We start from the raw sequence: 16,732 nt of genomic DNA, 5'->3' as shown, positions 1-16,732 counted from the left end.
AAGGCAAATAAATTTTGCCTTTTGGAAGAAAATGTTTTGTTCATCTTACTGTCTGGGCAAAATGCTTTTGGTGCGTCGTCCTATCAGTGCCCTGCAGGATCAGGTTAACACTGCTAGATTTTATACTGTGATTAAGGATTCTGATGGGATGACTGGCAAATTTTCTAGCCATTTGCTGCAGCTGACCAGTGCTGTTCCAATTTGCTCTTGCAGAAAACTCAGCATTGCTTTTGCATACCTTCTAAGCATATTCTCTGAGATACCAGATATGTCTGAAAATCGGTAAATGAGAAAAGAAAACCTTTAATCCATTCAAACCACCTTTTTTTTTTTCATATTACAATGGTAAATTTTATATTTTAGATTTTTCTCCAGTAAATTATTTTTTTCGACATTATTTTGGTTCCTTTTGATTACAGGGTAAAATTCTCTGCATTAATGTGTTAAATAGCGACCAGCTGAAATAACATTCTCATTGGCTATTGTTTGCTTCCTACTGTCCATGTTTTGCATGTTTGTGTTTTTCTATGTAAATATGAAAATAATTGTTTAGAACAATAAAAGATCTGATTTTGTGTTCCTGCCCAGTGTATACATATTTTTACTATCGATAGACAGTATTTCTGGATATTCATCTAAAAATTTAAATAAAGCAAGCCTCTGCTTGAACCTCACATGTTGTAAGTCATTGTTTTCTTAGGCTTGACTTGTAATAGTATTCTTTTGTTCTTGCACTTCATATACAAATTACTATTTTAATGATCCTTAAGTTTAATTTCGTGCAAATCTGATATGGGGGAGTTGCTGCCCATTTCATTGTCAAATCAGTTTCTGTCTCTCCTTTTAAAGCCAATTTCCACACACAAGTTAAAATCCCTTAGATCAAGAATATGCTCATTTACAAAGATTATAATTGATTTTTTGGCCGTGTTTTTAATACTTTGCACTGTAAATGACATCCCAGTGGAGCAAAATCATCATACAGATGTTTGAAAGCTCCTTCCTGCCGAGTATGGTAATTGAAGTCTATAAAGTGTTATCAGGCTGCACATTGTTTCTAATTAGTACAAGGCAGTTTCTCTTAGCTTTGTGTAGTTTTACTGGCCTCTTCCCTTCATTATTTTACCAGCTGGCTAGTAAATCTTGTCAGTTAATCAAAAAACAGATGACAAGAATGACATTTTTCTGGGTGCTTCATAGTGTCTCGCTTTCCTTTATCAAAAATATCAATGTTTATATGATTTGATGTTGACTTTCTGAAGCTTTCAGTATGCTTGTACCTGCAACTGGCCAAGTACTACTCTTACATCTTCTGAAAAACTCTCCATCTCACATCATCAGGAGAAACATTAATACAACGATAAATTTCTTTCCTCATAATAGGGCCTGTATGATAATGATTCTCATTTGTATAATTTCTGAAAAAAGGAACTCTTTTAGTGACTGCTTGATAGTTGGATATTTATGGCAGACAGTTTTCCAGGTTATTCTTGGAACAATCAACAGTAGGATGGAAGTGGGCAGATAAAAGAATTTTCTCTATTGAAAGGAGCTCAAAAATCTGTGCAAATTCACTGGGAAAATAAGTTTTGCTGCCTGTTTAAGCTTCCATGTGTCAGTGTAGTCAGGTACAGGTCAAATCCTGAGGTTCCTGTTGGAGGCTGGATTGTGCCTCCAGAATGTACTACCTCCCTCTAGTAGGTTAGTTTAGCCTAAAGCCATGTCCCTGTATTTCCTCATGTCTTTCTGCAAGCTCTTTTTGCCCTAAACAATCTGGGAGTTTATAGCACTTTAGAAGAGAAATATAGAGGTAAAGAATTTGCAGTCCCTGGCTGCTTTCTTCAGGCATCCATTCTAAGCATGCAAGACTCAGCTAAGAGCTGCCTCTCTTTGTGATAAGACTCTGAGGCAGGACTTGTGATGACTTTTGCTTTTTGAATATGAAATTTGTATTTCTCCCTTACGTGTGGTAAACACCTTATCTGAATATTCAGATAGCACATCCAAAATCTGTTATGGTGCATTGCTTATGCAATTTCATGTTGATTCCAATTGAATGATAGTCTAATAATGTAAAATTCCACATTTTGCTTGGAAATTGAGGAGCTTCAAGAACGCCTATGTAAACAGCTGGCAGACAATAATTTCTTGAGCTGACATATATTCTAAGGCACAAGACTAATATTTAGGAGGCTGATCTGATCCTCTCTGAATTACAGCATCCTGAGGAAATAATTTTATTTCTACAAAATTTCTGTGTTTGGGAAGAAAACAATACTCAACAGTTGTTATCTGGAGAAAGCCTGTAGTGTAAATAATTATAGAACTCCTTACTGGTTTCAGAGGGATGTATACTTAGTACTTACAATATATTTAATATGATATTGTTTCACACTAGGCCCTCTGGTTAGTGTGGAGTGCATGTGGAAGCAAACCTCTTTCTCACATGAATTAGCTGCTAATTGTGCAAGTTCATACAAGGCTATTAAACTAAAACCAGCATGTATAATAATATCTGAGCTTATGTTCCAAGCCAAGTGCAGTGACGTGTTACTTGCTGAAGTAAAAAGAATTTATGTGCTACTTTCCTGATAAGTATTGCGACACTTAGGGATAACAACATGAAATGAAAATGTTGTAGTGAGCCAGTTTGTTCCAGGGTTAAGAAATGGGCCTGCATGTGTCCCCTTCATGGCAGTTTGAGGTCGGGTGGCAACAGCAAGCTGGGGCCAGGCCTGCAGAACACAATGTCTCTCTCCGCTCAACCAGCCTTTGGCAAATTTTCCAGCATCTACTCTGCAATTCTGACTTGGGTAAAACTTTCGCCTTATCACGGTCCTTTGAACAACTAACCAGTGTGTTTCTCTACTGCTTTGCCTCAGAGAAACCTGTCAACACCTTTTCTCTTCATTCTGTGTTTAATGGAGATGTCAACATTGCTTAATGGAGGATGGTGAAAAGGTATGTTGTGTAGTTAGCTCTGAACGTGGCAGCGTGTCCTGACAGCAGCGATGTCTTGGCCACGGTGTTGTGCTAACGCTGTTGTGTGGGCTCTGATGCCATTTCAGCCAGTACCAGCTCAGCTATTCCTCTGCGCTGCTCTTCTGCCGAGCATAAATAACACCCTCATGCAAACAAAAAATTCAGAAGCATCTCAACTACATATCCATCATTTATAATTATAGTGGGATTAAAATAGACTTGAGTTGGCCTTATGCCTCAGAACTGCTGTATTGCAGCAAAGGCCGCACGGCAATAATTACTTTGGACTGTGTTTTAACAACCACAGTGATTGTAAGGCACAGCTTCGAGGGTATTGGGAGGAGGTTGGAAGCCCTGCACTTCTTTCAAGGGCTTAGATGTCTAAATGTTATCTGTGTGGGCTGCAAATTAGCAGCTCTCAAACTATATGGCTCTGGGAGGCATGGCCTTGGGGAAAGTGCCTGTGGATTCATGAGCCATCACCATATGCTTTGAAGCTCCCCTGATCTGGGCAGGCTCCTAAGAAAATTCCTCTAGGTCTATCTTTGTAGAGGAGACAGAAATCTGACCTACTGATGTTTGTTTTTCCAGACAACTTATTTTAACTTCTCAGCTTTAGCGGTATGCTGGCAGAAGCTATATTTTGCATTTAACCTTTTGATGAAGAATGAGTGATTGCGCTCGGTGTTAAAACATGATAGGCATGGAGCTTTGAAGTCCATGTTCTCCAGCTGTGAACTCAGTGTGAATGGTCTGAGTTTCCGCTTGTAATATTATATTATTAGATTGAAAAGAAATATCAGGGCTGATCTATGTAATTAATGGGTTACCTGTGTGCTGCTGCATTCCTCAGAGAAGGAAAAAAATCTGAAATTGCCTGACCAGCAAACTGCTGCTTTAGACACTGTCCACAGCATTTGTAATATATGCTGATCCAGTCCTGTTATGTAATTGATGTCCTTTGGGAATATTCCAAAACAGGAATGTTTATTTCCTGAGGCTGTTAACAGTGTTTGAAGTTTCTTTAACAGACACAGACTGGGGAAAGGTGCATTGATTTTTAATGTCTTCTGTTCTTTAAGTAATTTTTTTAATGAGTAATTATAGAAATACGATGCTTTTAAACTTGAGGGCAAATTTATTATTGGGTTTTGCACACTCCAGCTATCTTGAATTCAATCTTACAGGGCCAGGAGTTCCTCTAGTTCCTGACATAATAGGGGATTTAGCATGCTCTTCATTTTAAGCACATGAGTAATCCCATCTTTCCTCACATTTATTTCGCTGTATGTATATATATATATATATATATATATATATACGTAAAAGTAGACTTTGGCCTTTTGTGAACTGAATTTTATGAGATGAACTTTCAGAGCAATGTAAAATCGTTTAAACCACTTTAAAATTTTTATAATTTCCACACTCATCAAACTTTAAAACAGTAGGGTTGATAGTGAAGTTGATACAGAACAGGTCATTTTTAAACCAGCTTATGAGCAGCATTTGGTGTTCTATTAGTAGCAGCAACCCATGTTAACACCAAAAATTCTGACTTTTCTGGTCTTGGGATCATTATATGGACTGAAGAGATCTTGCTGCAAGCAAGAACAACTAATTGCATGATCTTCAAACTTGGCTTTAGTTTACACACTTAAGCCAGCCACACTACCTGGATAATTCTGAAAGATCACACACACTGATTTCAAAGGATGCTTAGAATGGATCTTATATATTATGATGTGCGTGATTTTCATCAAAGAAGATCTGGCACTCCCAGAAGTCCCACAGTTACATGATCTTGTGACAGAACCAGAGGCAAATTCAGAGTTGTCAGCTGAATTGCCTTTGGAGCCTGCCAAGCAAACAGATGCTAATGTTAGATGAGTATCTACAGGGCTTGGCATGGAGCTCCCGTGACAGCCAGCAAGCCCTGTGTGTGACCTTAGCTTGTTGGCCCGCCGCTGGGAGTCACAGAGGAGATGCCCAGTGATGTACAAGTTAGAGCTGTATGTTGTTTATGGTATTTGGATGTAGTTTATTTGGATCCTGTAGTCAAAGTGTCCCATCAGTAGATTTAAATACTGCCATCTACCCTCATACATTAAGACTGAGAGAAGCAAATGTGGTTTGTTTTCCCTGTGCTGGTTCTACCAGCTCCAGAGCCCCTTGTTCCCTGGGAAACCCCAGCCTCTGCCCACTGTAGCAGAAAACCCTGCTGTAATTTGGCATAGCAGAGTGTTGGTCTGTGTGCAGCATGGGTTCCTATGAGTTGCAGTCGCTAAGTATTAATGCAACTGCCTGAGTGAACTGGATGTTTGGTAGCGCTGTGACCAGGAGGCATGGAGGGGCTGGTGCCTCTGAGGGTGACATTCCATTGTTTCCAGAATGTCATGGCTGTGTGTGCGCGACCTGTTGAGAAGTGTCCCTGGCTTGTGCTAAGCCCTGAGCCGCGGTGAAGTGGTGTTTGGGGGACAGCTATTTATCACAGCCAAAAGCTTGTCAAGGCCCACTCTCAACAATAAACCAGTATAAGCCATAGCTCTGCAAAGCCCAAGAACGTCCTGAAGCTCTCTTTCATTTACTAGTGCCAAAATGGCTGGTGTGTCTCTGCTTTCCTTGTCATCACTCTGCACTTACAGACTCTGGCTCTAGTCCAGCTCCTAGCTCCAGCCCTTCGTGATTTTTAAGATTATATCTCCCCTGCTTCACCCAAAAGCTCGCTCAATGGGGCTTTTTTTTCCTTGGCATGTGATCTAGTGAGGCTTTGTTTGTTAGGGCTCTATCAGTATATTCATTTAACAACATGCATACTCATTTGGACTGAATGCAGGAACATTTAAGTCTCTAGACAAGTGATTAAGAGCTTTATTAAATAGAAATGTTTTGCTGAGCCACAGCCTGGATTATCTGTCCCTTAGTATGAGTATAATCAAAACTGCTTCTCTGATCTTGGATAAAAACTCTGGAGGATCTTTTTCATTTTTCCTTTTGTGCAAAATGGGAGTGCTAACATTTCCTTACTGACTTCCTTGGGTGGCTGGGGGGTTTAATGCCAGGAAAGCACTTTGAACATGAGAACTGCTGTGACAGAATTACTGAGAGCTTTGCTCCTGGAGTTTAATTGCTCAGTTAAGGGGGTGGGGGGAAAGAATCTCAGAACCAGCTGGCAGTGAAATTCTGTTCAAGTTTGTATGTAATACCTGGGAAATAACATACATATTGAAGCTGGTTATTCAGGATTGATTTTAAATTTTGGATGATTTTTCATTACTCTCTGATTTTTTTTAAAACAATGATTCTTTCTTTTAAAATTCTAAATATGGGTGGGGTCTTTTGTCCTTGTTTTGTCATGTCATAATGTTTTAGCAAATCTTGATGTTTGCTCGTTGTAAATCATTGCAGTTATTCTCCAAAAGCACAACCAATTCTGACAGTGAAAGTAAAATGAGTGTATTTTAATAATTTGTACACTTTCCATTTTTGGTATTTATTTGCTCCAAAATGAGGGGTGAGGTTCAGAGTCTTTCTATGCTCTCAATAAAACCCGGTTGCCTAGCATTTTTAACACTTGGCAGCACTATTTCTAATCTGGTTTTCGCTGGCAGCCAGGCTGTGCAGCTCCTCGGTGGGAAGTACCACGGAGCTGAGCAGGGGCTCCCAGCTCAGGCAGGATTCCTTCTGCCAGCACCAGTTTAAACCCTGCTCTGGAAATTGTAAATACATAATGTGATGCCCATGGTGATTTTTTTCCTTTTTGCCCTTCATTGTTGGTTGGTGAGAGGAGTGGACTGGCACGTTTCCTAATTGTGCTGATGTCTATGACGTGGAGTGCTTTAAGCCTGTTACTGAATCCTTAGCTTAGATGACTGCCTCATCAGACGGTAAACCCAGAATAAAAGACACCAACCTCTGGCTGTGCATTTTTTTTCCCCAGAGAAATAAGGAGAATAAGTTGCTAGCATGTGTTACACAGGGTCAGCTGTGAAGAAGCTTTTTGTGATTGTGAAATTTAGAAGCTTTCTGTGCATATCTTTATGCTAAAATAGAGAATGATCTGCAGTGTTTCTTTAGTTTCAAGTGTTGCTTGTAAGAGCAGTGTTGCCAAAGAATTACCAAAGGTGAGAGGCTGAGTTTTCCAGTTTGATTAGGTTGAATAGGATGGAGGATCGGTGCTGCCCCATTGCTGGCAGCAGAGGTACCTGCCAGAAGCAGAGTCCCCCCTGTTCCCTGTGAGTCCACAGGGACTGGCGGTGCCGCAGCACCCAGAGGCTGCTCAGTTTCTGCAGGTGATGCGGTACCACTATTGGGGAGCCCCTAAATAGGTACTGAAAGGAAGTGTAGCAAGATTTTTAGCAGTCCACTGAGTATGTCAGATTATGAAGGCACAAGCACTTAGTGACTTTGGTAAGGATAATAGTAACATTAATTAAGTATTCTGCAGAACTAACGACTGAAACTTTACAGTCTCGCTGATCTAAGCAGGTCACCTTGAACTTGGAGAGACTGAAGTGCGTGTAAACTGAAGCCGAAGTTTTGAGAAATGTGTCCTAATTTTCAGCTACACCACATCTGACAAATGTTCCTTGACCTTATTTGCTACTGAAATGGTGGGAAACTTTCCATTTACCTCAATGGGCAGAAGGTCACGTCTCTTTGCCTCTTTTCCTGGAGGCTTTGTACTCTGGGTGCCAGAACCTCTGAAATAAGAGCTTTAAGATTTTAAATAAGGAATAAAACTTGGAGTCACTTAATGAAAGCCTAAACCTCAGTGACTTGTATTCAGCGTGAAGTGTTTTTAGCATAGAGCACAGAACCCAGGTGATTTATTTTTCATATTTGTCACGTCGACAAAAAAACCAAAATCACATTGACTATGCTACAATAGTTGGGTGTTGTTTCTTGATTTTTCTAATTTGAGAAATATAGCTAGAAATTAGCATATGGTTGAAAAGCTGTTGTAGCCATTTTCTAAGCTCTTAAAATAAATATATACAAAAACATTGGAGGAAAAAACAGCTGTATTAAAGATTGACGCTAGAAACAGTAAATACCAGTGGTTAGAGGTGCTCAGAGGGGGTGCAAATTTTGGATTTGTTTTTTAGATTCTGTTTCAAGTAAATTATTTCTTTGAGTGAGCACAGAACCTGCATTCAAATGTTCTGAATGGGAAGCTGCTTTCCCCTCATGATCAGCCAGGCTCAATGCATATGTGTAGCATTTCTAAAATCCAAAAGTTGGATGGTTAAAGATGGAGAAAAGGGAAAGAGGGAAAGATTTGCTCAGTGCTGGTGAGGATTTGAGCCTAGGAGATTTTTACTACCTTTACTATTATTTACTACCATCCCCTGCTGAAGTGTTTAATGTTTCAAGCAGCGTTTCAGGAGCTTTTGAGCATTTGACCTTGTGGTTTTGGATTTCACATCAGGAGGAGATTGTTTTGCTCAGGAAGAAAGTTGATATTTAGCCCAATGAACTTCCTTGTTCTTGCTTGACAGGACTAAATGGAGCTGTTTGGATTTTGCCCTTGATGTATTTGTCCTTGCTAGCAATGAAGCCAGGCTCCAAGGTGTCAGCTAGGAAAACAACTACATGGAGTGTAGTGGACACACATCTCTGGATTTTATTCCGTTATTGACTGATCACCTTGTTTCACCGATTCCTGAAGCACTTCCACTATTAGCATCTATGTTGAAAGTTTGCTTTGGCCAAAACCAGGTGCTTGTTGTGTTTTGCATTGCCCATACATTGAACATGGAGCAAACAGTGTTTTGCAGCAGAAACACTCTCAAGCCCAACCAACCAAAAAAACCCACCACCACCACCAAAAAAAACCACCCCAAAACAAAAACAGTCAAAAATCCCCCACCAAAAACCCAAACCAAACCAAACCAACCAAACAAACACACACAAAAAACCCCAAACCAAAGCCAAACCAAAAAAACACAACCCACACAAACCAAAAGATTTTCCAGGGTGATGCGTAGTCCCAGGGGCAAAGGGGCAGATAGATCCTTCATTTCCAGCTACTTCTTATCTTTTGCTGTGGCATTTCCTTGTGCTCTTTCATGCTTTCTCAAACTTGTGTGTCCATATGCTGTCTCACATATGCTCTTTTGCTCCCTTTCTCATGCTATTGCTCTTTTTAAATGTTTGTGTGCTCTTTCTCCTTCTCTCTCCATCTCTTGCATCCTTGCATTTTCTTTTTCTCTCATCTGTCCTCATCTGGCCACCAGTGTACTGGGTTGTATCCTGTGTTCTTTTGGTGACTTGGAGAGGTGATCAGGTCATTTCTGTGTAGGTCAACAACTTGTCTTTTTTGCCAGTAGAATGGAGTTGGCTTCCTGGCAAGTTGGCTTTTAGTGTTAAGTTTCCGACCCAACCAGGCTGGACAGTGTGATGTGTGAGATTTTTGCATTGTGTTTACTTGAATTTTGAAGGGTGGTTTCTGGTGTCATACAATCCCTCGATGCAAGACTGTGAATAACACTGCTGTGAAACAAAGTGAATGCACATTACAGAGTCTGCTGTTTCAAGTAGGAATTTTTTCTTGTCAGAGATCTCTCCACTAGTTATTTCAGAAAAGAATTCCTCTGACCCTCATAGCTTTGAGGTTTTGCATACCTTGTTTACTAGCTGCTTCAGGAAACCTTTGAAACTTCAGCTTAAAAATAAAGGTAAACAGTAGCAGAATTTTTTTCTTTCCCTCCACTCTCTTTTTTTCTGGTCCAAGTCTAAACTAAATTCTGACAACACAGCTCACTGTTTCAGCCTTCCCTTCACATGAGATACTGTAATACTGCTCCTCTTTTGTCTACTGTTTGTCCTTTTGTTTTACAGCTCTCTTTCTTGCAAGCTGCTTTGTTGTTCTATCCAGATTATGCTCCTCAGGGACTTTGTATCAGTCTGACTGAACATTGCTTGCAGCCATGCCAGATTGCGCTGTGATCTTATTGGATTTCACAACCCAAGGTTAGGCCAGGTCAGAACTTGGTTGAAATAACGTAGACTATAAGACTGCCAGCTAGCCACTGGGAACAGGCATAACAAAAAAACTGACCTAGATGCTGATTCAGTCAGTTTGGGCTGGCAGAGTTGCCATGCTGATTGTGGTGGATGTCATATACAGGAGAAGTTCTGTCCTGTTCTGCATGGGAGGATTTCACAGCTATTTTTTTCTTTTTAGAAAAATACTGATGTTAATTCCAGTGTTCTGCCTCATTCTAAATCCTTTAAGTCTCTATCAGGATTACACTGCAATTCAACAGAATATTATTTTCTGTGATCTTCTTTTCCCTCTACCGTTGTGTGATGTTGTTTGCCCTCAAAACTTGCTACTGCTGTCCAAGAAGCTGCATTTCTGTGCTGGGTGAAATGGTTTCAAAATTTTCTTTGCTTTTTCTTGATCTTCTGAAGGAAAATAAAGTATACCAGGGCCTTCAAATGGAAGGCCCCAAAAGGCAGAAATTACTAGTAAAAGTAACACATGGGAAATTATAGTTAGGCATTTCTTAAAGTTGCTTGAGGTTTCTGACCAGAAGGCTGTATGAAGATGAGTATGTTCAGACTTCACTGAATGCGTACTAGGTAGAAAATGACATCCAGTTATGCTGGAGTACCCCCAAATGATGCAAAGATTTATTATATAGATAAGGCTTTCCTAATTATTCTAAAGGTATTTGGACCTCATGTGTTATATAGGAATAGGCAATTAAAAACCCTTAAAATAAACCTGTAAGAGGCTAGAAAGTGAACACTGAAAAGTATGTGATGGTGCCAAATAAAAGTCAGAATTAATCTGTGCTATGTGTACCAAACTTTGTTTCATCCCACACCACATGGAGCCTGAGGGAGGGCTGCTGCAGGGCTCCTTTGCTTTGGTGGTGGGAGAAGAGCAGTACCGGCAGCTGGAGATAACTTCATGTGCACAGATGTACATTGATAGACATAGATCTGCTAGAAAAGCTGAATATATCTGCTTAAGCAGCAGCTGTAGGGTACAATATAGCCATTAAGCACATTTAAAGAGTGTAAATTGTGAAGCTGCTGAGGAATTAGTTAATGAGGATCAAAAGGACAGAGGTGACTGAGAGTCAGGGAATGAAACACTTCAGACTGGATCAGGAAAAACTTTCTGTCAGTTTAAGTTGCAGAGTAATGTGATGTCTTTCTGTGAATATGTAAGATTAGTCTGGAGAGTGAAGTCTGCAATGCATAGTACCTGCTGGAACAATTTGCTGTGGTGAGATGTAGAACATATGATCAGGTGTGGCCCACTTTGGAGTATTTTCATCTTTTGAAGCTTTTTTATCTGATTTTCTCAGCCAGCCTCTGTGTTTTGAATGTCCAGGTTGTCCTTTTTTAACAGAGTGAAAATGTTGAACACCATGACTTTTAAATCAAAGTTTAAATACGTTTCTGCACAGGCAAAATGGGAAATTTAAAAATGGAGTAGGAAGATTAATACTGGATGAAAGTTGGGATTGGAAAAAGTCTGATTGGAAACATTTGCCCGTTGGCATTGAGGTTACCCATAATTGCTCTTAATAGGTAAATTATCTCTGTCTCTGATAATCCTAATCGTTAATGCAAAGCTTGGCACTGCCAGCAGAGATATGGAAGGTGTAGTGCAAAGGAGGCTGGAAGGAGTCTTTCATCTCTGCCATCCCTTGCCAAGGGCTTACTGTACATGCAAATTTATCAGCTCTTCCATTGTCAAGCATTTATACATCCCAGAGAGGGTGAAATCTGGTAGTTAACTGCTCTGTGTGCTCAGGGGGCCATTCTCCAATGGAAGAATCTTCAGGATGGGGCCATAGTGGCTGATGTTGCTACAGCACTGAAAAATATGTAGGGGAATGTTCTGCAGAAGGGTATGAAGACCTGCTTTGATTGATTCTGTTCCTACCTCCTCTGTCTTAGGAGCCAGCCTAGCTAATCTCTTTATGAAACCAGCATGACTAATGTTCACCTGCTGAACAGATATGCTGAATGAGATTTTTTTTTTTTGGCTGTTGTTTTCAGCTGTTATTTACAGGATCAATAAAAGTGATTTTACAATTCAAGGATAATTTTTTATCAACAAACTGCATAGCCTCTAAGGTTGGAATATTGGATTTGCTCTTTTTCAGAACAAGTTAATTTAAAAATGATAGGTAGCTTACAGTTCAGAATTAGTTTTTCTGATAGAAAGAAGGGATGCATCTGAAAGAAACACCTTGGGAGGGAAAGAGACAGTTTTGCCTCAGAACAACATAATTACACACTGCCCACAGATACTTAATGTTTTAGCTGCTTTTCTTTAAACAACGATCACTTAACTGCACACAATATTTAATGACAAGTTCAATATAATAAAATGCGGAGCTGTCGTCTTCTAACCCTGGTTCAATTACTGTTGAAGTCTGTGCAAGTTCTCCTGTGGACTTCACTAAGCATTTGCTGATGTCCCCTGCAAAGTGTGATATAATATTTTGTGAACGTTGTGACCATAGAGACGAGTATTTCATGCCATTGTGGAAATATTCCCGGCCAGTAGCAAGTGTATTCACACATATAGGTTCAAGTGCCATTCATTCCTTTTACAGACAGTTATTTTATCTTCCCCTGGAAGCACTACAAATGAACTTTATATGCCAGAAAACCTGATTAGATTTTTAGATTAAAAAACAAAAAGGCAATATTTTAGGTCAAACTCAATGCATCCCAAGCCCCAGATCATCACCAATCATAAGCAGAGTCTCACTACTCTTCCTAAGTACTCTAGTAAGACTAGAGCTTTTGAGATAATTACCTATAAAATACAGTCTGTGGAAGTCCACATAACAATCAAGTGCCATTAACTTGGAGAAGCTTTGGGTTCCTGCCCAAAATATTGCACCTTGTTATGTTCCGTTTTTCTTGAAGTCTACACATCCATGCATTTTATTCAGCAAAAAATAAAATTACAAACATGCTTTATGATTCCCTGTTCTTCCTTTATGTATGTAACATGTAGAGGAAAAAAAGATGAAAGTTTGTTTGGTTGTTTGTTTTTTTTTAGACAGGAGGACAATTTGTTGGTGAAGTTTTCTAAAAAAAAAAAAATAAAGGATATTTTCTTTAGAATTATTAAAGTTTTCTGGTTTAGATGATGCATTGTTTATAACCTTCCAGTAAGAATCTGGCTTTTGGATGGCTGTCTCACTGATGAGCACTACTGGCAATAGAATCTTTCTAACACTCAGCTGCTAGTTTATTAGAAGAAAAATAGGAACAGATGTTTTCAATTCATAAAATGTATCAAGTAAATGGTACATCCACTTGTTATTTCAAGTCTTTTGAATTTTAGCGAACTCATTTGGGTCTAGGTTTTCAAAAGAGCTTAGCCCACTGTTGCCTCATTGTTCTCGGTATGAACTGATGGATGATGAACGTGTTTGAAAACCACAGCTTTTTAAGCCTAAAGGGGAGCTGCAAACTACTGATGCTTCTAAAAATCTGGCCCATGTTTCTGATGAGTGAATGCTGATCATTATAGAGGATTCATACATGCAATCTCTGGGTAATACCCTGCATTTGTCTGTGATTTTATATATGATGGCTTCTTAATTTACTATTGCACTAGGCATTTAAATTATGCTAATAGTGTAGGATTAACTGTGGATTATGATGCTAGCATTTACTGTCATACAAACAGAAGAACCAGTTCTTTTGCCCCCACAGTCTCTTTCTCCTTTCTCATCCTGATATATAGTGATTTGTACTCAGACTTGCCTCAGGTTTTGATGAGTTCTCTTGTGTAAGATGATGCAATTGCTTAGGGAAAGGGAATTGTTGAAAATTAGAAAGAGACTGGGATCTTTTTATCTTCTGATGACACATTTTTAAGGTGCTGAAATGATTTACCAAAGATCATTATTTGAATGTGCTCTTGCCAGCACTGCTCAGCGAGCAGGTCTGGTTTTGTCTTCATTCCCGCAGGACTGGCTACATGGACTTTGCTTTTGCTCTCCTGGCTCAAACACATATTTGAGAAAACCAGACCTAGGGGGTTATGTTAAAACCCTCACAAAGGGTGAAGAATAAATAATACATGCAATAGGACTGAGAAGTTGATTCTTGATAGGGGAAAGAGCAGGAGACCAAGGCTGTTGCTGTGTCCAGTACTGAAAAAAGCTTTGTAGCAGCCTGAAATTGCTCTTCTTGAAGCGTAACCTCTCCAGAGGTCTCCTCCACTCCCAAACTGCATGTTTGGGTACTAGATGTACTAAATGTACTAGAAACGCAAATTTGCCTTGTTATGTTTGCACTTGTTTCATTGTGTAGCACTCTCAGATTGTAATGGCATGCAGCCTGTTTGCATTAATGACTTGCTGTTGAATTCATCTGTACTCCTTCAAATCCCTCATTGTTGCATCTTTTGTGAAGGGCTTGGTATATTTCTAATGTCTTTGTGTTGTAGTAGCAGTCTAAAATTGGCCTTTTTTCTCTCTTTCCCCTCACAGCTGATATTATTTCTACAGTTGAGTTCAACCACACTGGAGAACTGCTGGCTACTGGTGACAAGGGGGGTCGGGTTGTTATATTCCAAAGGGAACCTGAGGTATGTGAGTTACCAATGTAGTCCTTAATAGCATGCTAAAACCTGGTCTTATTTTTAATACTTTAATTGGATCTAACTAACAAACTTGTTTATAAGCTCAAGGTTCAGTAAAACAGAATGTCCCCTCTCTGGAGAGGAAGTGAAAGAGAGTAAGGATCTTTTACTCCAAAGTTTGCTGTTGCAAACAAAAATGCCTCAAAACCCCAAAATTCTAAGCTAAGAAAAAAGAAGGTTGTTTTTGTTTTACTTCTACATTGTTTTAATAGCTTTTGCCTGTTTGATGGAACCATTCCATTTAAAACAATGGCTTTGCTGTGATACCTTTGTTTCACTTTTAAATTCAGTCCATCTGCGGTATCTTTTGCAAAAAGCTTTCCTGAATAATTGACATTTCTTTAGAAATTCTGACTTTTAATAAATGTTGCTTCAATGCTTACTGGAAACTTCATTCTTGTAGAAAGAAATCTGTCAGTATAATGTTTTAAATGAGAAATTATATTACCCTTTCAATATTTTTGTATTTATAACGCTGCTTATACACCTTTCCTAAGAGATGGAGATATATTGCCATCATAACCACATGTTTTTCTTGTTCTTATTCTCCATAGAGTAAAAATGAGCCTTACAATCAGGGGGAGTACAATGTTTACAGCACTTTCCAGAGCCATGAACCTGAATTTGATTATTTGAAGAGCTTGGAAATAGAAGAAAAAATAAACAAGATCAAGTGGTTACCACAGCAAAATGCAGCTCACTCACTTTTATCAACAAATGGTAAGATAATTCGGAGTATATGGGACATACCAGCATTTTCCTCTTGTGCATTTTAGTGCTGACTATATATATTTGTTCATTTTAATCTACTGTTGTAGTAATTTCCTCTTTCAGAATTTACCAAGAATGTGAGGCTAACTCTGATATCTGTTATTCATATATTTTATTCATAGGGGTTTTTGTGTTGATGATCTACAGACATTTAGAGCATTATCCATTTTTGCTATTAAAGTGCAGTGCTGCCCTGAAGTAAATTTTGTGACAAAGGCGTCACCTGACTCAGCAGCTGCGTTTTGCTGGGGATTTAGAATTTTGTCTGCTACACTTGTCATAACTTTTGTGCTTTGTAGATATGTAAATGAATGTAGGTGAGAGAGATTAATTTCTTTTTATTCATTATCCTCAGAATGGTTTATTTAAGTTCTAAAGAGTTACACAAATCTTTAAAAGGCAGTAAGAATAATAATAAGTTATTTATTCTGACTTGTGTTTCTAACATGCTTGAGGCCTGTTGGTTAAAAAATTGCAGTATTATTGCTAAGAGGGGATATGCAGATCTGACATAGGATCCATTCATGTTTTTTTCCCCTAGGATGTAATTCAGAAAACATTTGGACACCCACAACCCTTATTACTGCTGGTGATGCATGAGGCAAAAATATCTGATTTTAAGTCTTAGATCTCATTGTAATCAGAGAATAAATTTTCTCATAGAAGTTTCAGTATAAATGGGAATTAGCTGATAGAAAAAGTGTAATCTCACCTTTGGGAATTAATGCTTTAGAGCAAAGTAATTACTTCTAGTTAAAACTTACAGCAACAAATAATATTTATATTAATTCAGAGTAGATAGCAAATTATGTTTTGTAGTCTGTTTTCCTTTAAGTTGTCTTTTGACTTTTTGTGGGCACTGTTGCAATATTTGAAATTAAATGTATCTGTTATATTTAGGTGACTTATGCTGATTTAATGATTAGCCAGTTTAATGACCATAGAATCATAAAATACCAGGTTGCAAGGGACCATGAGGATGGTGTGTCCCAAACTTTCATGGCATAAGCACAGTCTAGACAAGATGGCCCAGCGCCCTGTTCAGCCCAGTCTTAAAACTGTTCAATGTTTGGGAGGCCACCACTTCTCTGGGGGGATTATTCCAATTGCTGATCTCAAAATAATGAAATTTGGGAGTTTACTTCTGTACTTCTCCCTTGGTAAAAATATCCCTTCTACTTCAGATAACTTTAAGAACAGCCTTTTCCAAGTGCATGATACAAAAGCAGATTATTACAAGTAAACCTCTCGCTTTTAATTTTAGTGTGTTGTTTTTTGTTTTTTGTTTTTTGTTTTTTTTTTTGACACACTGAGGAATACAGCCCAGTCCTCAAATATGCT

The 16,732-nt window shown here is 38.8% G+C and overlaps 1 protein-coding gene across 4 annotated transcripts in view; it reads left to right on the top strand.

Annotated features, from left to right (window-relative positions):
• The window catches only part of PPP2R2C (protein phosphatase 2 regulatory subunit Bgamma), a gene marked incomplete at its 5' end in the record, with an annotated part of 195,497 nt that overhangs the window by 125,538 nt on the left and 53,227 nt on the right, over positions 1 to 16,732 (top strand). For all 4 annotated transcript variants that reach the window (XM_082050548.1, XM_082050549.1, XM_082050551.1 and 1 more), the window contains 2 exons: positions 14,469 to 14,566; positions 15,175 to 15,340. In XM_082050548.1, coding sequence (XP_081906674.1) covers positions 14,469 to 14,566; positions 15,175 to 15,340 — 264 coding nt within the window. The remainder of the gene's footprint in view (positions 1 to 14,468; positions 14,567 to 15,174; positions 15,341 to 16,732) is intronic.

This window comes from Streptopelia decaocto, assembly GCF_964273445.1.
Source record: "Streptopelia decaocto genome assembly, chromosome: 4".
Classification (NCBI taxonomy): domain Eukaryota; kingdom Metazoa; phylum Chordata; class Aves; order Columbiformes; family Columbidae; genus Streptopelia; species Streptopelia decaocto.
Note: the sequence above shows the minus strand (reverse complement) of the source record. Positions and strands in the feature narration are given on the sequence as shown.